At 51.3% G+C, this 25956-nt stretch overlaps 1 protein-coding gene across 9 annotated transcripts in view; it reads right to left on the bottom strand.

Moving 5' to 3' along the window:
- GRIK3 (glutamate ionotropic receptor kainate type subunit 3) overlaps positions 1 to 25956 on the bottom strand; it is a 247961-nt gene that overhangs the window by 9821 nt on the left and 212184 nt on the right. For 3 of the 9 annotated variants that reach the window (XR_014807464.1, XM_021095961.2, XM_021095962.2), the window contains exons 11-13: positions 20636 to 20859; positions 13821 to 13939; positions 11171 to 11388 (exon numbers count right to left, since the gene is read on the bottom strand). Coding sequence is in view for 2 of the 9 variants with exons in the window: in XM_021095961.2 (XP_020951620.1) it covers positions 11171 to 11388; positions 13821 to 13939; positions 20636 to 20859 (561 nt within the window). In the remaining 7 variants the exon portion in view is untranslated. Of the gene's footprint in view, positions 1 to 11170; positions 11389 to 13820; positions 13940 to 16350; positions 18246 to 18344; positions 20860 to 25956 lie in introns of those variants that run through there. The other 6 variants (XR_014807469.1, XR_014807470.1, XR_014807467.1 and 3 more) reach the window with 5 other exon arrangements.

A 25956-nucleotide genomic window follows, 5' to 3' on the forward strand; every position in this document is an offset into this window, starting at 1 on the left:
AGGCTTCAAACCCAGGCCACCTGGCTCCAGGGTCCACGCGCCTAGGCACTCAGCTGCACTGCCTCTCAGAAACCACCATGAGGGTAGAGAGGGGGCGTGGATGCTGATAAGTCAGTGGCTTCTGGGACCACTCCCACTTCAGCCAAAGCAGGTCCCTCTTATTCTTACCCTGTCCTGGGGGGAAATAGTCTGAGACAAGTGTTCCTGTCTGTTCTCCTTCAATAAATGGGAAGAGGAGATGCAAGGTGAGAATTGCAGAGAGCGGAGAAAAGTGGAGGCAGTCAGAGCAGGTGGTCCACAGGCCCCCTGACACCCTTGTCTCCAGAGCATCCTGGGTGGGATGCTGCTCCGTGATCAGAACCAGCATCTCCAAGATCAGGCCTCGGGGGTGGGCTGCTGTGCTTGCCTAGCCTGGCTGGGGAGAATCAGAGGGGGCCTGGGGCCAGGAGAGGGGACAGAAGTCCAAGTCTCTTGCTGCCTAAGGAGACTGAGCAGATCAGGGAGAATGGCATTCATGACCCTTCTTGAGAACTTAGTGCCTGCCGCCTGCCTGGTTCCAGCTCTGCCTCTGCCGATCCCAGGGGAACAGGTGGCTCTGCAGGCCCCATTGTTCCTGGCTGTTTCCAAGTCTAGCTGTGCCTGTCTGTGATGTCGGCCTGTCTGACTGGCACCCAGCCCAGCTCCCGTGTGCATGATGGCATGGGTGCGTTGGAGTGGGCTGGTGCGGGGCTGGGGGAGGGGGGAGAAGCTGTGCCAGCCAGGAATGGTGGGGGAGGGGCTGGGAGGAAAGCGGACCTTCTACTCTCCAGGGGCTTCCTAGCTCTTAGGGCTGTCCCCTCCAAAGCCAGCTCTTAGAGACCCCAGCAGGCACCTGGGGGAAGAGAGCACCCCAGGGCAGCAGATAGCACCCCATCTGAGATTCCGTCTGAGCCCAGATTCCATCTGAGTACCAGTGATGCCTCCTCTGCTCACGGGACCTGAGGGCACCTTCACAGATGAGCAGCCACTCCCCACCTGCAAATTTACCTGCCCCAAAGCCGAAGGCCTGGAACGGCTCAGATGCCTGGAGCCCTCCGTGGGTTCCATCAAAGCAGAAAGCCAGCTGCCACAGCTCCTGCCAGTCCGAAGCCTGTCCCACTTTAGGCTCCTCCTTCTAGGGAACTACTCCACCTCCATGGTTACTCTTAACCTGTGCAACTCCTGCCTCCAAAACTTCTGTGCTGTCAGGCCATCCCACCCTCCAGCTACTCCTCCGCGGCCCCAGATGCTCCCCCACCGCTTTGATACTCTTGTCCTCAAGAACATTCCTGATCTCCAGCTCTTCTGCCTCTTCAGACTTTTCTTACTTTCTAGATAATTCCTTCCTTCCTTCCTTCCTGGGCACTCCTGTGACATATGGCAGTTCCCAGGCTAGGGGTCAAATCAGAGCTGCAGCCGCCGGTCTACACCACAGCCACAGCAATGCCAGATCCAAGCTGTGTCTTAGACCTACCCCACAGTTTGCGGCAATGTTGGATCCTTAACCCACTGAGAGAAGCCAGGGATTGAACCCACGTCCTAGTGTATACTAGTCAGGCTCTTAACCTGCTGAGTCACAATGGGAACTCCTTCTGGTATATAATTTCTGATATCCAGACTCTGCCCCCTCCAGCTTCTTTTTTCCTTCAGGTCTGTTCTCACTCTGCTACTTTTCCTGCCCAGAGTCTCTGACTGGAAGCTTCTAACTGGTTCTAACTGGTTCTGATGGTCCCCATTCCCGGATTCATGCCCTGGTGTGATCCCCTCCCCTTGACTGTGGGCTGGGCCCAGTGACTTGCTTATAAGTCCCCACAGGAGTGATGGGTTGTCATGCCTGAGATTAGGTTACAAGGGACTGTGACTTGTGTCTTGCCCACCCTCTCTTTGCCTCCTCTTTCTTGCTTCCCTGATGGAAGCTGGCTGCCATGCTGCGAGCTGGCCCATGGAGAGGCCCACAGGGCAAGGAACAGAGAGTGGCCTCTAACCAGCAGTTGGTGGAGAGGAAGCCCTCTGTCTAACAGCCCTGGGAGAGCGGCATGCTGCCGACAAACACATGAGTGAGCTTGGAAGCAGAGCCTCGAGATGCCTTCAGCTCTGGCTAGCTTGGGGGTCACAGCCTGTGAGAGGCCCTGTACCGAGAGCCCAGCTATGCTGTGCTGATTTCTGACCCACAGACAGTGAGGTCATAATGTTGTGGTTTTAAGACACTAAGTTTGGAGTTATTTGTTATGCAGCAATAGGTAACAGCTACACTCTCTTACACATATACTCATGAGCTACTTCTATTCCCAATAAAGTTGCTTTTTCAGATAATCAGTTCTAACTAGTCCTCTGATTAGATTATACAAATCCAATCATCCCTGTCTTCCAGGGACACATGGTCTCAGAATATCTGCCCCCTTGATTATTGTAACTAAATACTGTTTTCCCATGAGTGGTTTAGGCACCTTGGCTCCTTTTCTATCCTAGTCTCTCCTGATTTCCTAAGGTCATCAGGGCTCCCCTTACACCTCCTGATACATGCATGCATCCATCCAGCCTATCATTCATCATGTTGTTCCTGTTCTCATCCATTGCCCACACACTATGACTAATTAATTCAGCCAGCTATCCAACTATCCATCCAGCCTTTTACCCATTCATCCACCCATCCATCCACCCATCCTTCCACCTCACTCATCTTACCTACTCCTTCTCCCACACAACCAGCCATCAGTAACTTGCCAATGAACCACTCAGGGAGCCCTGCCCCACTCCTTCTGTCTCAGAAGGGATGAGAACTTCTCTTTCTGCAAACTCCTCCCTGCATCCTCTCCCTAACGCCCCATTCTTCCCATACATAGATCTGCCTGACATCAAAACATATGCTCTTCCCAGTGATATCATAAACATAGAGGCAGAAACTTCCCCTGGAGGGTGGCAGGGGGAGGGGCTAGAGGGGCTAATGTTGAGGTCAACAGGCTTTGGGGAGAGACACCTGAAAGCCTGCCGCCGCCAGTAAAGGAACGGAAAGAGGAAGATGGGAAAGGATGCCAGAGAGATCGGGCCAGTTAAGGTGACAGTAAGGCAGAAAGCTGGCTGTGATGCTGATTTCAAGCTGTTCTGCTCTCCCAGCTCCAGTGGCAGCTAGTTCATTGGCTCCATCACCTTTAGGCAGATGGGTCTGAAATCTGCTTCCCTAGAACGGCCATCCATCCGCGTGTTTATCTCATATTTTGGGATCTCCATTTTTCAACCACACCCACTCATGGTTTCTGTCTCTCTGTCCTTGAGTGATTCTGTGGTTCCAAGGACATCCCTGAAAAACTTCCCTCTGGCACCTCTGAGGCTGGGAGGGATACAGCCAGGGCCCCTCCTGGTGTCTCAATCCCCTCTCTTATCTTCCTGAGCCTGGTCACCAGAGGCCCGAGTTCCTGTCACTGACCTGAGCTATAGTCACCACCCCAGGGAATGGAATCCCACATTCCCATGGCTCCAACGTCATCCTGCCTGCCCCAGCTCCGGTGGGCGCCTTAATCAGCATTGCTTCAGGGCCAGTCACCCAAATCAATTAATGGAATCGTTCGGAGCAGCCAATATAGGGCGACATGCCAGGATGGAGAGGCTTTTTTTATCAGTAAAATTGGCAAGAAAGTAAGTTTCGGGCTCACGACTTTCAATTCCAGCCTCCTCAAAGAAGTAAATTGATTTTCCCCAACTGAAGATACTTAATCTTGAGAATTTAACATTTCTGTACAAGAAAATGTATATAGGTATACACATATATAAATATATATCAATTCCGAAGGGAGCTGAATCCCAGGGAACATGTGCGGGGAGGCAGCGGCAATGTGCTTCCATGCAAGACTGAGCATATTCTCCATGTTGGAAAGGAGACCTTTTCCCAGATTAATTGGCTTTCTTATCCCTGGAGTGGAGGGGTTCCCTTATTGGATCCATGTGCTCGAGCAGCTAATCATATCTCTTGGGTTATTTTCTTGGGGACCTGGAGTCTCCCTGAGTCCCCTGGCTCTGCCTACTGTTGCAGCCCACCGGGCCAGGACAGACTTTCGGATCCTCTGGTCCAGCAGCTGCCTCTGCTGTTTGCACGTGACCCTGAGGCCTGTCTGTGCGGGGGCTGCAGGCTGGCCCCTGGGGTGGGGGGGTTTGGAGATGAGAGCTACAGGTTATTAGGCCCCTGAGGGTGGAGCCCAGAGGTGAGGGCTACCAGACAGGCTGGGGATGGAGGAGGTGTGGGGGCGAGGTCAGCGCCTCTGCATGGGCTCTGATGTCATGCCTACCTGGGTTCAAATGCCAGCGGCTTCTGCGACCACAGGCAAGTGATGTCACATCTCTGAGCCTCACTTTTTGCATGTGTAAAATGGGGCTAAGCTTAGCCCAGGTTCCTAGGATGTGCTTGAGAGTGGCTGGCAACGTTCCCTTGCTCTCTCTCTCTTTTTTCTTTCTTTTTCTTTTTTCTTTTTTTCTTCTTTTTAGGGCTTCTGCATACAGAAGCTCCCAGGCTAGGGACTGAATTGGAGCTACAGTTGCCAGACTAAGCCACAGCCACAGTAATGCGGGATCTGACCGTATCTACACCACAGCTCATGGCAACGCCGGATCCTTAACCCACTGAACCAGGCCAGGGATCCTCATGAACAAACCCTCATCCTCATCGATACTAGTCGGATTTGTTCCTGCTGCACCACGACAGGAACTCCCTTCTATCTTTTTAAGCCTCCTTAATTCTCTTTAAGGCTCAGTTTTTCTCATCTAGAAACTGGGGATAATAACTTCCAGAGTGCAGAGTTTCTGTGGAAACGAAACGACATAATACTCAGGGGTAGAAAACTCCAGAGCTGACAGGGGGCCAGGCAGGATGCTGTAAATAAGTAAAGACCGCTGAGTGGAGTTCTGTAAGCCTCTCTGCTCCTGACCGTCCCTCTGCGGGAAAGCCAGCTCAGTGATGTTCCATCTTTCACATTTTCAAGAAGCTGGAGCTGTGAATTTTTTAAACGGCAGACATCTCCCCATTTAAAAAGGTTCGCAAGCAATTAAAAATATATGAGAAATATGGGGCCCCTAAAATGGTATCTGTGGGCTGAATAGGGCTCAGTATCACCAAGAATACACAATAAAAACAGTTAACATGTATTGTATGCATCCTCTGTATCAGGTATGGTTTTGAGCTGTTTATATGGATGATCCCATTTAGTCATCTCAACAATCACTTCCTCAAGCTGGAGGAGCTGGTGGTGGTACTATTAGTACACCCATTTCGCAGGTGAGAAAACTGAGGCACAGAGAGGTTGTCAGTAACCAAGTGGTTTTCAATAGCTTCCCATCATCCTTGGGCCTCCCTGCACCTGGTGCTGCCCCTCTGCCTCCCGGCTCTGGGTCTCTTCTTTTCTGAGGACCACTGGGCTCCTCCTAAAGGGCTCAGCTCTGTGCAGAAGTGGATGGCTCTCCCGTGACAAAGGCACCAACATCCTCCCCAAAGCCCCCGGGCCCAATCTGCAGAGACCTGGAAGAAGAGAGACTCTCCAGGTGTCCACTGGCTGGAGCTTCCCTGTGGGGCTCCAGTTAAGTCCTTGGCCTCAGGAGGGGACTACGGGGCAAGGAGAAAAGGGGCTGGCTGGCTCACGCATTTTCTGGTTCAGCCAAAGGAAGGGGCATTCAGAGGAGAAAGCCTTTGCTTCAGGTGCTCTGTGCGCCAGCCTGCCCACTGCATATACGGGAGCTCATGGAAGCTCCTTGCTCATTGCCGCATGGCAGGCTTCAGGACCCATGTCATCCAGGTGAGCAAACGGAGGCTCAGAGAAGTGAAGTGACTCACGCAAGGTCACCCAGCACAGACAACACTCAAGACTCAAGTCCTGGTCTGTCTGACTCTTAAGACGAAGGTGACCGGACTGTTCCAGGCTGTGCCGCACTAAATTCTGCCCAGTGGCGGCATTTCCATCCTCCTATCCTGCTTCTGCTGCAAGGCAGGGCTAAGGCTCTCTCAGAGAGGCCAGCAGATGGGTCAGGAGTAACTGGCAGCTGAGATGGGAAGCAGCCCTCTGGAGCCTTCCAGCCCAGGGACACATCCTCGGAGCTGCTGGAAGGCGGAAGAGGGACTGGACCTGATGGCCTCTCCAGGCACCTTCCAGGCTCAATTACCAGGACGGGCCAAGGCTGTGCAAGTGGGAGGGTCTGGCAGTGCCAGGGGCTGGGGGAGCCTGGAACTCTGGGACCCCGGTTCTGTCTCTTCCCTAAGTGGCTGCCGCTCACGCTGTCCCTCCCACGTGTGAGATGCCTCTCCCACCGCGGCACCAAAGAGGGCTAAATCCTCGGAGAGGCTCAGCCTCTCCCTTCAAAGCTGCCCAGCCCTCCCCGCAGAGCACACGCTTCCCCAGCATCCTCCTTTACATTTTGCCTACATATTTTTACAGCCAAATAGCGCTTTCAAAGGCCTCCTTTTTCATCTCCTAATTAATTTTTATCTTCCAAGACGGAGGGAGGACAACACAGGAGACGCTGTTTGTGATGTTTGCTGCTCCCTGACAACTCTTCAAATGAAATTTCCTTTGGAATGATGGGCTGCCTCTAGCCACACGTCTCCCAGGCTACCGGGTGGGAGTGAGGGATTTGGAGCCCACTCCACCACCACCACCCCCATCCCCCAGAGACCGGTGTCCCATTTCTTGCTGTTGTCATCTTTGGACCAGAATGAGCTCTCCCCCTCGAGTGCTACTCTCAGCCAGAGGGGTGGGGGGTTGCTTTTTAAAATGGGTTTTCAGGAGTTCCCGTCGTGGCTCAGTGGTTAATGAATCTGACTAGGAACCATGAAGTTGTGGGTTCGATCCCTGGCCTCGCTCAGTGGGTTAAGGATCCAGCATTGCTGTGAGCTGTGATGTAGGTTGCAGACGCGGCTCGGATCCTGCATTGCTGTGGCTCTGGTGAAGGCTGGCAGCTATAGCTCCGATTCGACCCCTAGCCTGGGAACCTCCATATGCCTCGGGTGCGGCCCTAGAAAATACAAAAAAAAAAAATAAATAAATAAAAAAAAATAAAATGGGTTTTCACCTTAGCCAGAAAATGTGCTAGCCACAGAAATGAGGTTCATCCGCTCTGAGCTCTGGGACATTCAGGGGTGCTACCTGCTGGGTTCCTGTTGTATTTGCTTAACTTGGCTCCTGCTGTCTTTTAATTCCAACCTTTAACTCAATAACCACATCCACTCAGTGTGGATTATCTGAGCAACCACGATGTGCCGGGACTGTTCTAGGCTGGGGAAATGGCTCAATGGACTGTGGCTTCACTCTTCCCCTACTAACTCCTGGACTGTGGCTGGCTCCATAGAGGAAGGATGTGGGCATAGGGACAAGGAGCCCAGGCATTGGACTTCCTGGGTTCCAATCCAAACTCTATGTTTAACCAGCTGTGGGACATTAGGCAAGAAGAATGAACTCAGGTTACTTTCTGAGCCTTCCTTTCATCATGTGTTAAATGGAGGTGATAGAAATACTCTCTGCCTTCTAGGGCTGTTTGAGGATGACAGGTGTGAACACAGGTGAATTTCTTGGAACGTTGCCTGGCACACAGTAAGTGCTCAATTAAACATTAATATGATTGTTGACTTTGCCGGTGTCGCCTAGACATCTGATGGCCTTCTGGTGCTGATTCCTGTTCAACTCTAGTGCCAGCCTTGTATATACTCACAGGCCGGGGAGAGGACCTACCCCTCTGGAAGAAGACCCTGGAATGGCTGTGGGAGAGGGTACTGTGTGTGCAGGCAGAATATCTGACCGCAGTCTGGTTCTATTGATCGCTGACCTGCTGTTTGATCACAGGCAGCTCACCCAGCTCCTCTGGGCCTCTGATTCTCTAGGGTTTTTTTTTTTTTTTTTTGCTTTTTAGGGCCGCACCCATGGCACATGGAGGTTCCCAGGCTAGGGGTTGAATCGGAGCTGTAGCAGCTGGCCTACGCCACAGCCACAGCAACACCAAGTTCTAGCCGCATCTGCAACCTATACTACAGCTCACGGCAATGCCGGATCCTTAACCCACTGAGTGAGGCCAGGGATCAAACCCGCAACCGCATGGTTCCTAGTCGGATTCATTTCTGCTGCGCTACAACAGGCAACTCCTGATTCTCTAGGTTAAACTCAGGTTTCCTTTCAGCTCTAACTTGAAAGTGACCATAAGGAGGCTACCGCCTGGCCTGATGCAGGGGTGGGGTGGGGGGGCACGGTATGACGATGGAGGGCAGGGTGGGGGTGGGGCAGAGAGGAAGTAGGTTTGTCCAGGGACCTTCTGGGAGGGTCTTGTGCTTATAGCTCCTCATTCGAGGTGGGGTTAATGTACCTACGCTCAGGTTCCTCTCCGCCTATGCAACAGTCCCACCGCTGCCCCCGAGGGGAGGGAGCCGGGGCAAGAAGAGCTTCATCTGAATTAAAGCAGGAGACAAGGTGGCCAGACAGCAAGTGGAATTAATCAGCGATCAGGAGAGCGAGGAAGGGGAGTTGGTTCTGCAGGGGGATGTGAAGGAGTTGCTGTGTCTGGCCAAAGGCCCTCGTGAGCCCCGGCCCCTCGGCCCCAGCATCCCAGCTGGGTGGCAGCCTCTGTCCCTCCTCACTGCTCCCTTTGCAAGGAAGGTGGGCGAGGGCGGAGCAGGTTGCGGGAGGTGCGGCTTGATGCTGAGGACAGCAGCTCGGTGGGGAGCAGGGACTGGGCTCTTGGAAGCCAATCTGAGCATCTTAGCGTGGAGGGAGGCAAGGGCATCCAATCAGCGGCAATGAGCCTGCACCAGGCCTATTTATGCTGCTTCCCTTTGATCGGGAGCCCTGCTTAGAGACGGGCTCATGTGTAATGCATGAGGGATGCTCTGGCATAGTCAAAGGGCTGGGCTGCAGCCTGGGGATAGGCAGGAGCAGGCACACATGGGCACATGCGCACGCATGCACGCACGCACACACACACACACACACACACACACACACACACACACACCACACAGGCCCATCCCCCCACTCACACTTATCTAGGCACACCCATGGGGACATTTAAGCAGACAGACAATGCATACGCAGGCACATATCCATGGAGACACTCTGGCACATGTACACAATCACAGGCACAGGTCCATATGCCCAGTCGCAGAGATGCGCACACACATATGGTTGCTGGTACATACACACATATACACACAGTCATGTCCAAGCATAATGATGCACATAACGATGCACAGACACCCACACAGGCTGACTCTTGTGCACAGGCACACGCATTCACACACACACTCAGGTGCATTTACATGCTATATACTGTTACATGCACAGTGCATGCCTTCTATATATACTCACACACTCACTAACCCCCATGAACACACACACACACAGGCTCCCAGACAGCCCTGCGCTGACCCATGACAATGCTTTATCTCCCCCACGCTCTAAATACATGGCGGTGACCTCTCAGGCAGACCACGCTTGCCAGTAGCAACATTCCAGAAGGGGGCTTGTTTCCTCTCTTTCCTTTTCACTAAGCAGCTGCTTCCTTCCTTAAGATGGGGCGCAGGGGAGGCCCCCAGGCTGCTGGGCTCCATGCCCAAGAGGCACAAGCCTTTCCCACCCAACTCCTTCCTTCTCTCCTCACTCAGGCCCCACCGGAGCCTCACTCCATCACTCAGAGGCTTAACCTAGAAGGCGGCAAGGGCTGAGGAATGGGGAACCAGGGCCTAGAGGAAAGGAAAACCCCCTAGGCTTCCAGAAGGCTCGAGAGCAATTGACTACTAAAAAATACATGAATGGGAGTTCCCGTTGTGGCACAGGGGAAACGAACCTGACGAGGAACCATGAGGTTGTGGGTTTGATCCCCGGCCTCACTCAGTGGGTTGGGGATCTGGCGTGGCTGTGGCTGTGGTGCAGGCCAGCAGTTGTAGCTCCCATTTGACCCCTAGCCTGGGAACCTCCATATGCCGCGGGTGCAGCCCTAAAAAGCAAACAAACAAACAAACAACAACAAAAAAACCCATGAATGGATGGACCCACAGCCACAGAGTTCCCAAACCCTGGCCATTTCTGACCGATCTCTAGAATAGTGGGCCTCAAAATGTGGTCCCTGGACCAGCAGCCCCAGCGTCCCCTGGGATGCGTTAGACATGCACATGCTCAGGCCCCACCCCAGGACCTAGGGAATCAGCAGCTTTAGGCGTGGGGCCCAGCAATCTGGGGGTTCCCAAGCCTTCCAGGCGATCTGGACTCAGTCAAGTCTGAGAACCATGGGCTTACTTCATGGGCTTTGGAGGATGACAGACCTGGGCCCGTCTCCGGCTCCTTCGGGGGTGAGTCCTCAGACAACCTGCTTAAAATGGCTCCAAGCTTTAGTTTCCGCACGTGAAAAGTGGGGATAATTGCAGTAGCTACTTCACAGGATTTGTCATGCAGATTAAATGAGGCCAAGCATGGAGGCAGTGCCGGGCCCACCATGAGCTCTCAGGGGTGGTGGTATAGTTATTATTACGTTAATTTCCAGAAGAATATTTACAGCTCCTGGTGGTCAAGGTCAGCCGGTTTCCTAAACCCTGGGCTACTCTAGCGGAAGGTGAAAAAACATTAAGAACTGAGCCAGGGCTTTTCAAAGCCGGAAGGAGCAGCAAAGTCATGGCCAGGTCCCCATGAGAGCAGGAACCTGAACAGGTGACAGGGACACCAGCCTTCCACGAGTGTAACATGCTAAAGAATGTTTGTAAATGCTTGCTCGGGTTTGACGGCTTCTCCTTTCCTTGGAGGATATGCCCCCTGTGGCGACGCTAGTGGTGGCGAGCCCACCCCAAGCCCAGGCCAGCCTCCTGGAGATGGAATCCACGGAGACCCAAAGTCAAGGGTAGGAAGCCTACTGGCTCCAAGGCCTATTTGTGTCTGGGCCACGCTTCTCCTTCCCCCTCCTCCAGCCTCCTCTCTCTACCTGTCCTCCTCTGATGATTTAAGGAAACAGCACATTCATGCTGTTTGTCCTAGGTATGGAAACTTCTAGCGCCCATGCAGTAACCAATCCAGATGGTCATATCATCATCACAGCGCCCCAAAGTCAACTGGTCCCAAACAGGGAGGGGTGAGTCCCGGGGATTTCTGGCCCGTGGGCTCCTTGGGGTTCGAGATGGACAGTGACGGGAAGGAGAGGGTCTCACCTTGAAGAAGGTCATGGTGGCTCCATCCTTGACGGCCCCATACTCGATTTTGGTTTGCTTGGCCAGGTCATCGGCAGAGTCGATGGGCGATTCCATGCGCTCCACGGTCAGAAAGGCAGCCAGGTTAGCCGTGTAGGACGAGATGATGATGAGCGTGAAGAACCACCAGATGCCACCAATGATGCGCGTGGACAGGGCTTTGGGCATCAGTTCAGACCCTGGGAGGAGGAAGGAGACAGGTCGTCCCTGACAATGATGGTCTGGTGACCCGGGCCAGGGCTGTTCAGGCCCTTGGGGTCATGGATTCCATGGAGACCTCTTCCTTAGATCGGTGGTGCTCAAAGTGTAGTTCCTGGGCCATCTGCATACCTGGGAACATCTTAGAAATGCACATTCTCAGGCCCTACCCCAGGACCTCCTGAATCAGTAACTTCAGGGCTGGAGTCCAGAAATCCGGATTTGCTAGGCCCTCCGGCTGACCCTGATGTGGGCTAAAATGTAAGAACTACTGCTGGAGAAGCGCGCACACATACACACCATTTCCTAGGCCTATCAAACCCTCCGATGCTTATTTGTGGACTTCTGTGTGGTCCCAGCTTCCCAACCCCTGGAAGTCAGAACTCTTGGGATCTTCAATGGATCCCGCTCTTAGCCCTCTGGGTGATCCTGTGCCAGACACTTTCCCTGTCTGGGACTCTGCAAAGCACGGACAGTTGTCCTTCCTCTGTCCTGGCCTCTTGCAAATACCACGATGCTGCTGCCATGATCCAATGTGAGGAGAAACTGTGTTGAAAATACACGTGGTTTACAAACGTACGATTGCTAGACGATGCTTTGCAGGAGGAGAAGAATCAACACTTTTTGAAGTTCTTTGCCAAAACAGATCACCCTTCCTCCCCGACCTTGGGTGCGGAGCACAATTTAGCTGAACCCTTCTAACTAAAGTAATTAACTAGGCAGCTTTCAAGAGATTGAAATAGCAAGTGACTCCTGAACTTTCCAGAATCTCTGGACCTGCAATCTGAAAATCGTCTGCTTTGATATGGACGATTTTTTTTTCTTCAAAGAAATCACTCAAGGGAGAGGTTTTCAAATCCACAACTATTTTTCTCCCTCCTAATCAAAACCTCACGAGGAATACATCAGGGGCCAGGGCTTTGAATGGCAGTAGGAGGTAGAAGAGAAGCTATTCCTGTGTGGAGGGCTCTCCAGGTCTTCTTCAACTGTCACCAAACAAAGATGACGGACTAGGAAGCAAGGTGAGACTTCAGGACACTCATTAATGGTGGGGACAGAAAGAGGCGCCTCCCTCCAAAGCTGCCTGTCACTTCCTGGCTGCTGGAGCTCACTGCCCCACCAGCCACTCCCAGCCTCATCATCCCGGCCCTCTCCCTGATTGCTCCAAGCCAGGGAGAGAGCTGCTCCTAGAAGGAGAATGACTTAATTCGAATTGTTGTCTGGGGAGCTCTGCCAGGCCCTGTTGGACCCCTGCCCTGGCCTCTGTCATAACTGGGAGGTCACTCAGGTCAGCGGGCTTCCATTCAAGTGCCCAGCACAGGGCTTGGCCTGTAGTGGATGCTCAGGACACACTGCGATGGCATCAGTCATTCATTCCTTTGGCATTTGCTGGTGCATATTTACTGAGGTCCAGGGTTTGTGCCTGGCCTTGAGGATACACACAGATGGGTGAGGGACAGGGAAACTGTCCCTTGGATCCCCTTCCCTTCCTGGCCCCCTTGTCGCCCATTCTCCCTCACAGGGACCCTGACACAGGCAGAGACTGTGGTCCCCTCATTCCCTGGGATAAGAGGCTCTGACACATGACTCAGTAGGCAGAAGCAATGAGCACTTGGCTCCTGGCCCACTGGGCATGGGGTTGGGTGGGGAGATCTCCCAGGGGCCTTTCCTGGCTGAGATTCCCTCCCCCTGTGCTCCCCACTCCAGCCCATGGCGTGTCTGCACCACGCTCCTTACAGGTGCTTAGCTTTCTGAAACATTCGAGTGGCTGCAGAACCATCCAAAAGTTGGACCTCCGGCCAGGGCAGGTGAAGTATCCCAGGTCTCCCTCAAGAAGATGTAAGAAAGTGGGGCTCTTCTGTGTCTACCAGCGCTGATGCACTCAGGCTAATGTCTTCAACTCAGGCTCCTCCGAGAAAGGCAGTCACCAAGGCTAGTTCCTGCTACATCCTAAAGTTCTTTTAGTCCATCTCTGCCCTCCATCCCCATGGCCACTAACCTGGGCTCATTCCATCATCTCATGCCTGCAATGGCCTCCCTCCCAGCCTCCCTGCCTCCGGTCTCGCCTGAATCCTCAGCTCAACTTTGCTCAATCAGATTCTGTGGTGGTGAGGCCATCGGTGGAGTCCGCCCCAGCAAACAGGAGGCTGAAAGCCCATCACAGCTGGAGCAGGAGGGGCTGGGGGGTGAGCCCTACCAGCCGCAGGTGGGGGCGGCTTATATGCTTCAGCCTTAGACCCTGAGCTGGTCCAGCCACAGAAGCAGCGGAGCAGGGGACCTGGCAGAAGGCACACACTTGAGCATCCGGGTGTCTCCCACCTTCTGAGGGCTCGGCAGGTCTGAGGCTACCCAGGAGGCTGGACTGGCTCTGCTGACTCGGGAGAGGAGGCTGCTTGGGGTGGGGGGCACATACCTTGCTGCATCAAGGACCCCATTCCGAACCAGAAACTGTTCAGCAGGGTGAAGTTATTTTCTACCACTTCGGAGCCGGGGTTGCAGGGGTGAGCGTCGTACCACTCATAAGGGCTGAACCTGCAGCAGGAGGAGGGGTGCAGTGAGGCGGGGCCTCGGAGAGATGGGAGGGAACAGGTGTGCAGGGTACACGAGCTGGTGGTTTAGCAAACAGCGATGGGCCGACCACTGTAGCATCGATGCCCTCATTGTGCTGCTGGGGAGGCAGAGAATGGGAAACCAGGGCCACTTTGCTTCTTGATTTTATTGTTAGTGCCCTTTTCTGGTGATAGAAGTAATTCAGCAGTACCTCTTCAAATTAAAAGCGCACATGCCCTTCCACCCAGCAATTCTGTGACGCATTATCCATCCTGGAAAAAAAACACTCCTATGAGAGCATAAAGAGAGGTGCGTGAGGGCGTTTATCAAAGCATTGTTTGTAAGAGCAGAAAACGGGAAACAAGCTAAATGTCCTTCCGTCGAGGAATGATTAAAGAAACGATGCCGCGATTGTACTTTGAAACATCACGCAGCTGTTGGAAGAAATGTACCAACAGGGAAAGATCTTCAACGCATATTGGTTTGGTTTAAAAAAAAGTGATAAAAATAAGAACAATGTGATCCCATTTATATAAATAGATTCTTGAAGACACAGTTTTACACCTATTTATGTGGATTTGTATATAAACCCATATAAAGTGTCAGGGAGGATCCATCTCTCAAAAAATTATCAGTATTTACCTCTGGGGAGGGGTTTTAGAATGACAGAAGCAATTTCACGGAAGCCTGTTGCTTTGTATGTATTACGTGAATGTGGGGAAATGAGAACAGGCTGTGGAATTACTTGTATACTTAAAAAAAAAAAATCCTTAAAATGGAAAAATAGTAACAGGCACTCTTCATAAAATAGCCGAGCAGTAGAGAATACAATAGAAAGTGAAAGGACCCCCTGCTCCCACCCCCTGGGGAGAACACTGCACCATGCATGTTTACCAGACTTTTCTCCCCGCATGTACAAATACATGTATGACAGAAAAAAAATGTTATTTAAAGCCCCCCACTGACTTCTAAGGAAGAGAAATCTTGCTAACTGGAGGGATTTTTGTTTATCAGGTGAATTCCAACTGAGGAAATGGAATCCATACTTTCTGGAGGGGTCTAGAACATGCTGAGAGATTGAGAGACCTTGGAGAATGTCTCCACCAGGGTGGAGTGGCTGGTGTGGCTGGTGTGGGGTCAGATGCTGAGATGAGAGACCCAGAACGAGAGATGTGTCCAGTGGAATTCTGTTTTTTTTTTTTTTAAATGTGCAATGATCTTTATAATGTTGTGACGTCCTATCCCCTTCTCAAAGCTTTAGTAACTTATACAGTGATCACCGATGCTCCCAGGAGAAGAATGTTGTTTTCATGAAGCAGGAAGCGTCTACACATAGGAAATTCCAAAGCAAGGCTTTAAACCAAGATGGGGATTTTAAAAAAGAATGACCACAAACTGATTAGAAACTCTAAAAATCCACAAGGAAGAGACAGAGGAGGAAGAGAGTAGAGCTGAGAGGCTGTTGTGAGAAGGGTTTTAGAGAAACCCTCTGCAGAGCTGTGCATTCGGTGGTCCCTGCATTCCAGCCACCTTCGAAGTCTAGGGAGAGGGGCTTCCATGGGGCAGCTGGAGGAGCTTGGTGGGGGCTCTATAACTGAGCGGATGTGCTGGACACAGCCTGGGAGGCCTGGAGGGCAGGGGTCAGGCTGATGTGTGCTTCCCAGGTGAGGTGGGAGGATGAGTCCCTGCTCCAGGGCACTGGCTTGCAGGCCAGAGGTGACAGGGCTAAGGATGCTTCCCTGGACCAGTTGGGCCCATGCACAAGAGAGAGCAGCCCAGATCCCCCCCCCCCCACCTCCTATCCGAGGAGGCCAATGTGATTCCAACAGGGGGAGGCCATGGGGTGGGGGCTGCTGGAGGACCAGGCGCTGAGCAGGGAGCGGGCCCACCAAGGAGGCACTGCCAAAGGGGGCCCACATGGAGAGATGTCTGATCTGTGAATGAGGGAAGAACTCTGGGGGACTATGCCCGACCCAGCCTTCCAACTGCTGAATTGAAACAGCATGTGTGTGCTTTAGAGAGAGACCTAGGGTTTTTGTGCCCTGGAGGTGAGCCAAGAAGTGACAGGTCCTGACAGACTTTTCATTGTGGCAAAGAATGTCAGCTCTAAATGCACTGGAAGGTAGGTAAGAGACAAAGATAATTTCTGATGAGATCTCATGAGCCCTGCTATTTTTATGTATACACACACACACACACTGTATGTATATGTATATATACATAAATATGAGATATATATGATAATCTTTTAACACTTAAAAATCATATCATACCATAATATTGTCCTACTAGTATTATTCAGTGAAAATATGTTAATTTTTTGAGGTTACCTGCCTTTATCCAGATCAGTTCTTCCTGATCTCTTTTATTCTCTATTAACTGCTCAATAGGTGTTTATTTAAAAATACATTCTACTTTTTTACTTAAACATTTTTTTCTTTTTACGACCACACCTGCAACAGATGGAAGTCCCGCGGCTAGGGGGTTCAAATTGGAGCTGCAGCTGCTGGCCTACACCACAGCCACATCAGATCTGAGTCGCATCTGTGACCTATGCCACAGATGCCGCAACATCAGATCCTTAACCCACTGAGCGAGGCCAGGGATAGAACCCGCATCCTCATGGACACTATGTCAGGTTCTTAACCCACTGAGCCCCAACAGGAACTCCTCAAATACATTTTTAAATGGAAGTATTGTTGATTTACAATGGTGGGTTAGTTTCAGGTGTACAGCAGGGTGATTCAGATTCTTTTCCATTACAGGTTATTACAAGATATTAAGAATAGTTCCCTGAGCTATACAGTAGGTCCTTGTTTGCCTAGTTTACATATAGGAGTGTGTGTATGTTAATTCCAAACGCCTCATTTCTCTCTCTCCCCTACCTCCCACTATTCCCTTTGGTAACCATAAGTTTGTTTTCCTTGTCTATGAGTCTACTTCTGTTTTGTAAATAAGTTCATTTGTATCATTTTTTAGTTAATAGGTGTTTGTTTTTGTTTCTTTTTGTCTTTTTAGGGCTGCCCTCATGGCATAAGGAGGTTCCCAGGCTAGGGGGCCAGTCGGAGCTGTAGCCTCCGGCCAACGCCAGAGCCACAGCAACGCGGGATCCAAGTCGCATCTGTGACCTACACCACAACCCACGGCAACACCAGATCCTTAGCCCACTGAGCAAAGCCTGGGATCAAACCTACATCCTCATGGATGCTAATTGGGCTCGATAACCACTGAGGCACGATGAGAACTCCCAAGTTGATAGGTATTTCTAACCAATCCTCTTTTGGAGGCACTTAGGCTGGCCCTGTTTTCCACTGTGTACACTCTGCTGCAAGAAACACCCTTGGATGCACTTCCGTGGGTACCAAGGACGGTTCTGGACCTGTGTCCTCCCTCCTGGAGAGGCTGACAGAACAGTGGGCACCCACGTTACAGAAGAGGAGGTGGCCTGGAACAGTCTAGGTGACGGCGGTCCGGCAGTCAGGGCCCAGATTTGAACTCCAGTGCGATGGGAGGGAAGAGGAGGGGGATGGGGGCTGGACCTTGAGGAAGGTGTCACCGGAGTGAATGGTGGATCTTGGATTTACGACTTGTGGCTGCAAAGGGTTCTCCCAGTCTTGCAAGTAAAAGGGAGCCAGTAGAGGCTGACCTGGACCTCAGGGGAGAAGGCTAAACTTCAGCCCCCAAGAGAAGTGTAGACAGAGCACTGATGGTGGCCAGGACCGTCTCTTTCCTGAGATTCTCATTGGTACAGGGTCTGGCCAGAGTGACTCCAGGGGGCTGGACTGGCAGCTCACCTTCAGCCTGGCCTCTGGGGTCAGGCACTTGGGATCATCTCCTTGTCATGAGTGCCAACTGCCTGGCTCTCTGTGCTGAGATGCACCCTCCCTCCCTTTTTCCTTCTGCATCACTGAGCCTGAAACGGATCATCCTGGTGGCAGAGAAAGGCCTTAGTCAATGCCTGGACCCCTGGTGCTAGATAGGCACAGGCCAGGCCAGTGTGTAGGATAGACAGCCCTGTGCCATAGTGGAGCTGCCCACCCTTCGCAGACCTCATCTCTTGGATAGCTGTGTCCAGCTCTGTGGCAGCCAGCACAGAGTGGTCCAAAGGACACAGGCCACTAGGAGAAGAGGGCCACATCCACACTATAGACGTGCTGTGCTTGACCTCGACACTGTAAAACACTGCGGCTCAGGAGGTTAAGAATCCGACATTAGAGTTCCTGTTGCAGCTCAGAGGAAATGAACTCGACTAGCATCCATGAGGATGTGGGTTCGATCCCTGGCCTTGCTCAGTGGGTTAAAGATCTGGCATTGCCACGAGCTGCAATGTAGGTCACAGATGCAGCTGGGATCTGGTGTTGCTGTGGCTGTGGCCAGCAGCTGCAGCTCTGATTGGACCCCCTAGCCTGAGAACTTCCATATGCTATGGCCGTGGCCCTAAAAAGAAAAAAAAAAAAAAAGAATGCAAAGAATGTAAGTTTGATTCCTAGTCTTGCCCAGTGGGTTAAGAATCCAGCACTGTCACAAGCTGCAGTATAGGTCACAGATGCTGGGCTTGGATCCTGAGCAGCTGTGGCTGTGGCAAAGGCTTGCAGCTATAGCTCTGACTTGACCCCTATCCCAGGAAGTTCCATATGCTGCAAGTGCGGCCACAAAAAAATAAATAAATAAATAAATAAATTGAATTAGTGTCTATGTATAAAAGCCATGAGGCATCACATGAAAAAAATCTGACCCTCTGTCTAAAATCTCATGAACTCCGCCGACTGGCCCACATTCCTGTTTGGTGCCCTCTGTTGGAGCTGAGCAGGAGAGACCCCTTTCTCCAGGTGTGTACTCGAGTTTGCCTCAGTCCCCACCACGCCCTGCTGCCTGCTCCACTCCTTCATGCTTCCTGGGTTTGCTGCCCCTGATGCAAAGTTGGGCCAGTCTTGGATTGAAGCCCAACTCTGCAAGAAAAGCCTTTCTGACTTTGGGCAAAGACTTATCCCCTCTGAGCCTCAGTCTCTGCATCTGTAGTGTGGGCATAATTACACCTACCCCACCGGACGGCTGTAAGAAGGTGACAGGATGGATGGACGTGGTGTTGTGAGTGCCAACAGGTGTCGCCGTGTGACACTTATCCTGTGATGCTGTTCATGGCTCTGTGGCAAGACCCTTGTCTCCCTCCTCTCTCTCCAGGCATCCTTTGTCATTCCAGCAGCTCTAGAAATCCCCTATCTTCCAGAAAGTCTCCCCAGTCTAACCTTGGGAGGGGGGCTTCTATCTGCCCGACCAGGAGATAGGGGGTGGAAAGCCGGCTTGGCTGCCAACAGCGGATGAAAGGCCAGGAACTGGAGGGGGAGGGGGCGCACAATCAAATGAGCAGAGCTTGGCTGGCAAAGCTCGAGCTGACGTCGAGAGGGTGGGAAGCCGAGAGGCTGGCTGGAGCTGCTAAAATTATGGTGAGAGCTCTGGAGAATGGCTCCTGGCTTTCAAAGGCTGGTTAGACCATTAGAGACAAGAGGCATAATAAAGGCCTCGCCGTGGCAGGCTGGGCTGCCGGCTGGGTGAGCAGGCAGGCAGCTCCGGGCTGGCAGGCAGCAAAGGGCTTCGGAGGCAGGGCAATTTCCTCTCTCATATCCTTCCCTTTGGTCTGTCTCTGTGTGGGGGAGGGGGCGAAAAGGAGCAGGGCTGGGGAAAGCTTTCAAAGAAGCCTCGGGAGAGAGAAAGGCCGAAACACCAAGTCCTTGGATCTCAAATTGCTTCTCCCCAGAGAAGTCTCCCTTCACACTTTGTTAGCATTTAGACACAAAAGAACCAGGGCAGGGACTGGGCTGGAGCCTGGAGGGAGCGGGGCAGAGGGCCCAGAGCTCAGGGCCCAGCAGCCACCAACTTGGGGCGGGAGCAGAACGCAGATGTCCAGGTGGCCAGAGATGTGGGTGGCAGATAAAACACTTGGTGACCTGAGTGCATGTTCCAGATGTGTCCCTAATGGCTAGGATGGCCTTGGTGAGTGCTGAGCCTTTCTGTCTCAGATGGCCCCCTTCACGGGAGGCTATGAGAATTAAATAAGACAGTGGCTCTAAAGTACAGAGCATGGTGCTCAGCACACAGTAGGCGCTCAGTAAACACTGAGCTAAACGTGTCCCAAGTGACCTCTTCTTCCCATCCACCCATAGGATGGGCTGTGTCTACTTCATGTGAGCAAATAAATATGCAATAAATATACGTGTTAGAGGCAGGTAGGAATGTGCATGTGTCAAGTTTCTGCATGTGTGTGAGTTTGCGTGGCACTGTTTGTCCTGCTGTTGCGGATTGGATGGGCATAGCCTGCTTTCCAAGTCTCAAGCCACCTGCTGGGCTGCCCAATGCCTGGGTGTGCTGCACTGGATGCCTGGCCCAGGTGGTGCAGCTCTGGGCAGTGACTTCACCTCTCCAAGCTTGGTCATGGGACCCGGGATCCAACTGCTGCCTCTCAGAGTCATGGACACAGACCAGGGTGAGGACTGGGAGATTTAAGCTTGGGGACCATGGGATGTTCCTTGAGGGATATGAAAGGACCAGAGACTTATGGAAGGAGAGAGGAGCAGCTATGGCAGTGGCCCTTCTGTGGCAAGAGCTGGGGGTGTAGGGGTTAGCCTGGCTCCCTGAGCCCCCAACCCTGGGCCAGAGCTCTGGCCAAGGCATTGCCCTTACCTGGCGATGACAAAGAGGACACAGCTGACCCCCAGGTAAGCGAGAAGCACGTACATCCAGATGTCTGGGGACAGGGGGTTGAGGAAGGAGAAGACACTGGGGTTGGTGCCATTGGGCTTGCGATACAGGATGCTCACACCGAGGGTCATGAAGGGCTTGGAGAAGTCGATGGCCTTCTCGCGGACGTGGGTGATGGTCAGGGGGGCCACGGCCAGATCTGCCTTCTGCAAGGAAAGACGGACAGACTATGAGCAAAGCCTAAGACTAGCAGGAGACGGAATATTGCTTCTTGAAGGAGGAGACACAAGGCAGTGGAGTCTGTTGCCTGAGCCTTGGGTCACTTAACCACTTTTCAGTTTCTTTTTTCTTTCTTCTTCTTCTTCTCTCTTTTTTTTTTTTCTTTTTTTGGTCTTTTTGCCTTTTCTAGGGCCACACCTGTGGCATATGTAGGTTCCCAGGCTAGGGTCTAATAGGAGCTGTAGATGCCAGTCTATGCCACAGCCACAGCAATGCCAGATCTGAGCAGCATCTGCAACCTACACCACAGCTCACAGCAACACTGGATCCTTAACCCACTGAGCAAGGCCAGGGATCGAACTCGCAACCTCATGGTTCCTAGTCGGATTCGTTAACCACTGAGCCACGAAGGGAACTCCCACTTTTCAGTTTCAATATTTACCTTCTCTGGGACAGGCCATGCCCAGGGTTCTGGGGAAGCAATGATGAATTAGATTTAACCCCTGTTCTCTGAGAGCTCATGGCATTGAGTTAAAGGACAGTGGTCTTAACATGCAGAGAGTGGAACCCTATTATAGCTAGAACCCATGTGGTCCATTCTCACAACGGCTTGTCAAATAAATATAGCTCAGCCATCTACAAACATTTAAAAATAGCTCATGTTCTTTGTGACTTTCGAATGTCATGAAGAGGACAGAGAATCCACAAGAATCCTTGTTTACATCTGTTTTCATCTCCTATCCATTTCTTGACTGCTTCACTCCATTTTGGATATTCTATATATCTGAAAAGCCCCCAAAACTAATTGGGCAAAAATAAAGCCCTCCGTGGAGGGACAGGGTAAACAGACAAATTCAGAGGTCTCTTTAATGGGAGAGGGGAGGGAAGAGAGCAGAGCAGAGGAGGAAGGGAAGAGAGTGGGGAAGCCTAGGGATATTCATATTCTGATAAATCTTAGCCCATCACAGTTTTAATGAGGGGAATAATTAAAGTTCTATCTCTATGGTCTGAGCATTTTCTGATTAAAAATCTACAATCTCTCGGAGTTCCCGTCATAGCTCAGAGGTAAGAGAATCTGACTAGTATCCATGAGGACATGGGTTTGATCCCTGGCCCCACTCAGGGGGTTAAGGATGTGGTGTTGCTGTGGCTGTGGTGCAGGCCAGCAGCTGCAACTCTGATTCGACCCCTAGCCTGGGAACTTCCATATGCCATGGGTGCAGCCCTAAATAGACAAAAAGAAAAAAAAAAAAAAAAGAAAAAAATCTACAATCTCTCACTTCCATCTTTGCAGACTCACCCCACTGCTCTCCTTCTACATGAGGCCCCGTTTAATGGCTTCCTGTTTACCACATTCCCTTGAGCTTCCTGCTTTGCACACACTCTGTCCTGTTGAGAATGCCCTCTCCCTGTTGTCTAACTCTCACCACCTTCCATATTCCTTTGCCCGTGTTACCTCTTACAAGAAGCCCTCCCTGATAGTCTCCAATTCTAACTCCCAGGAATCTTGCTTCATCCCATGGTAAGGTCCTCACCTGCTCAGTTGGAATGGCACGTGACTTTTTGTCACATCTGCCTATTTGCCTGTGAGTACCTAAGCGCAGTTGGGACTGTCTGATTCACTGCCTCATTTTTCCACTCTTGAGCCCCATCTCAGCCTCTCCAACATTTGTTAATTGATGTTTCCCTCTGAGAGGCAGCCCTTGGGCTCCTGTGCATAGTTACATATGAGAGCGTGCACCAAAAGTCATTTCCCTTCCTCAGGTGGGGCAGGACAGAAAGGGAGGCTGAGCACTACAGATCTCTTTGCTATGGGTGGGGGCTGCCTCTGAGAACACCCTTCTAAACAGTCTATACACAGCCACCCCCACTGACTTGGTCTGGCTTAATTAATTATTTTGTGAGATCCACTAGGCACTAGGGATACATGGTTGAGCCAAACAGACATGGTTTCTGCCCTCATGGGGCTTACATTCTAGTAGCAGAGATGGACATTAATCAAATTGTTTAGTAAGTGGCAGCTGTCAGCACATCTCTGACTTCACCAATCCTAGAACAGGAATCAGCATCCAAGTTGAAATCAGACTGCAAGATGGGGAGGACCGGTATAAGTAGAACCCTAGCTCCTAAATGACTCTGTGGGTGTCCCAGGCTGGAGGACAATGACAAACACACAACCCTGATGTTTCACCCCAATGCTTCTCCTACTAACATCAGCCCCCACTGATGTCATCAGCCCCCTAGTGTTTACTGACACTAGGAACCAAGGATTCGGTGAATCTTAGAACCTAGACAAATCAGGGAGGAGGAGCCTATTACAAAGGATGTTTCATACAGGGATCTTCCTTTTGCAAACTTCTGAATGTGTAAGTTGGGACTTGCCTAGCTTTGAAGGCAGAGGAAGAGGAAACAGGCAGCTGCCGCCACCCCAGCTCTATGAAGCCTCTCAGTTCAGGGTATGCACAAGGGAAAGCAACAGAAGGAGAGAGAACTGTCAAAGAAGATGCAGAGTGTCTAATGTGTATCTGTTCAAGACCTACTGTGTATCAGTCTGGGATAAGAGGTGAGCAAGAGACCCAGCTCTGCTCTCAAGGAGCTTCTGGTCAAGGGAACCCTGGCTGGGTGCTGTGAATAGGACTCCAAGTGGAGTGGGAGCTGGGATGGGACATTTTGGAGGGTCCCTTTCAGTCCTGAAGTTCTAGGATCCTCTATAATGTTGAAATGATAGGTGTCATGGCTTTTGATTATAGAACTTAGCCCCCCCCCCCCCCACCACCTGACCCCTGTCCCTACAAAGCACATTGCTTTGGGAGGCTCTGTTCTGACTCCAAAGCCATCATTACTGTTCAGAGTGCATTTGGAACTGCTCCCTGGGAAGGGTTTCTGGGGCTTGGAGTAGGGAATAACCTCAAAGTCAGTGGTTGCAGATCTTCCTTTGGCTTTTAATGGCAGGTTGGATGAGAGTGTAAGTAACTGTGGGATCAAGGTGTTTGCAGACGTTTTTCCTACTAGGAGTGTTCTAGGATTGGCAAGGAAGCCAACCATAGGGCTAGAGGCCCTCTTTCTTCCCCAAGACAGTCTTAGAAACTTAAGAATATCCCCATCAGCCTTCTGTTCTTTGGCTCTAACAGGGCCATCTAGACATTCTGCACCTACAGTACCAAGACAACTGGTCAACCTGACCTTCTTCACGAGAAGTTTTGCTGTATGTTCTCCCCTGGGCTTCAGGAAAGCTGGAGTTCTCCACTTTGATTTTGGTTTAGGCAGGAAATACTACATTTCACTGTTGGTTATGATTTCCCTGAAAAATGCATTATTTTGTCCAACTTCCCTTAAAAGAGCTGAATAGATGTCAAGACTTTGCAGTTTCAGTTCATTACTCAGAATGAAAGGCCCAATCTTGGCAGCTTCTTCCCACCTGTGCAAGTTTTCTTTGAGGATGATTCATAAAATCATAAACTGTCAGAGCTGGACAAGAGACCTTCAGTAACATCTATTCCAACGCATATTATTTATGAAGGGAAACTGAGGCTCAGAGGAGGCCCAAGGTCTTTGTTCTCATATGTACATGTCCTTGAACAAACCAAACCACTGACTTGCCCAACACATTCATTGATCATTCTATGGACGACTTGATGACCCCTTCTGCCTCACTGAGGACCTTTCTATACCTTTTTTATAAACCTCTGGAACATGTGGGACAGCGCTTTCAGGACACTACTCCATCCCCATAAGCAGCTTTCCATGTACCAAGAATCTATCAGGACCTGGCTGGCTCCAGCTGTCCTATTCCCTTCCATGCTCGCATAAGGTCCGTTGGCACCACGTGCTCTTTCACAATCAGAAGTGAAGGCAAGAGTGACTTAATTAGTTACAGCTCCCCATTTTTGCCCTTAGTACCCAGCCACCTTGACTCCTGTGCAGATGCTAGCCTCATATTCCAGAGTGAGGCAACCTCCTCCCAGGTTCTAAGAACAAATTTGTGACTATGGTCCCGGTTCTGGCAATTTATGACTGATCAGGCTTTTCTTAGGACAGAGGTTCTCCTGGGGAGAAGATCTTTAGCCCTAGCTTGCTTCCTGAGCCCAAGTTTGCTACCTGTGTCTGGTGTCCCTGTTGGCACCTGCCTACTTGGTTTCCCAAGTATGGTCTCCACCAGATTCCCCACCTATGTGCTCTGCCTCTGGGTTGGGATCCCCCAAGGCACCTGCTTGCTCAAACCATGAGCTAATATAGTTAAAATAGTAAGAGCAGCTATCATTCATAGATACTTCTTGTACACCGAGCATCGCTAGGTGTACTACATATATTACCTTATGTGACTCTCCCAGCAGCCGCATGAGGCAGTAAACATTATCACCATACTCCAGGGGAGGGTACTGAGGCTCAATCAGGCTAAGAGGTTTGTTCACGTTGGTGAGGGACCAGTGGCATTGGTGGTATAGTGGTGAGTGTAGCCACCTTCCAAGCTGGTGAATGGTTGAGCCAGTACTTGGACCCAATGCACCGTGACCTCAAACACCAACATTTTACAACTCTGCCCTACCAGCCGCATGTGGTGGGTTGAACTGTGCACCCCTTCCCCAAATACGTTCAAGTCCTAACCCTTGGTACCTGCGCATGTGACCTTATCAGGAAACAGGCTCTTCCTGCACAACAAAAACAGTACTTTATTATTGCCCCTGGGATTAAACAACATTGGAGAGATTCCTGGGTAGAGTAACTGGGGCTGTGCCAAGGGAAGACACACTTCCTATCTCTTCAGTGGGTGTGTTCACTTCCCCATAGATCTGTTTCTCCCTGGCTCCCTAAATCCATCAGTGTGCAAAAGGGCTGTTCCTGAGTGTGCAGCCTTGCGGAAGGCTCCTGGCATGCGCCTGTTTTCATTTAGACTCTGCCTCACAGCAGTCCCATGATATGTCTCCCAGCAACACTCCCCACGTGGTTTAAAATCCCCGTAATGCTACTACTGCATGCCTATTGGAACCGCCCAAATAAAATAAGGTTGATAATACCAGGTGATGGTGAGGACGCAGAGCAACTGGATCGCTCATATTGTTGGCGCTCATATTGTTGGTGCAGCT

The sequence above is a fragment of the Sus scrofa genome, chromosome 6 (genome assembly GCF_054392235.1).
Source record: "Sus scrofa isolate SSC_HxYL_T2T_F1_AM1 chromosome 6, Sscrofa_HxYL_maternal_Yorkshire_Landrace_v2.0, whole genome shotgun sequence".
NCBI classification, from domain to species: Eukaryota; Metazoa; Chordata; class Mammalia; order Artiodactyla; family Suidae; genus Sus; species Sus scrofa.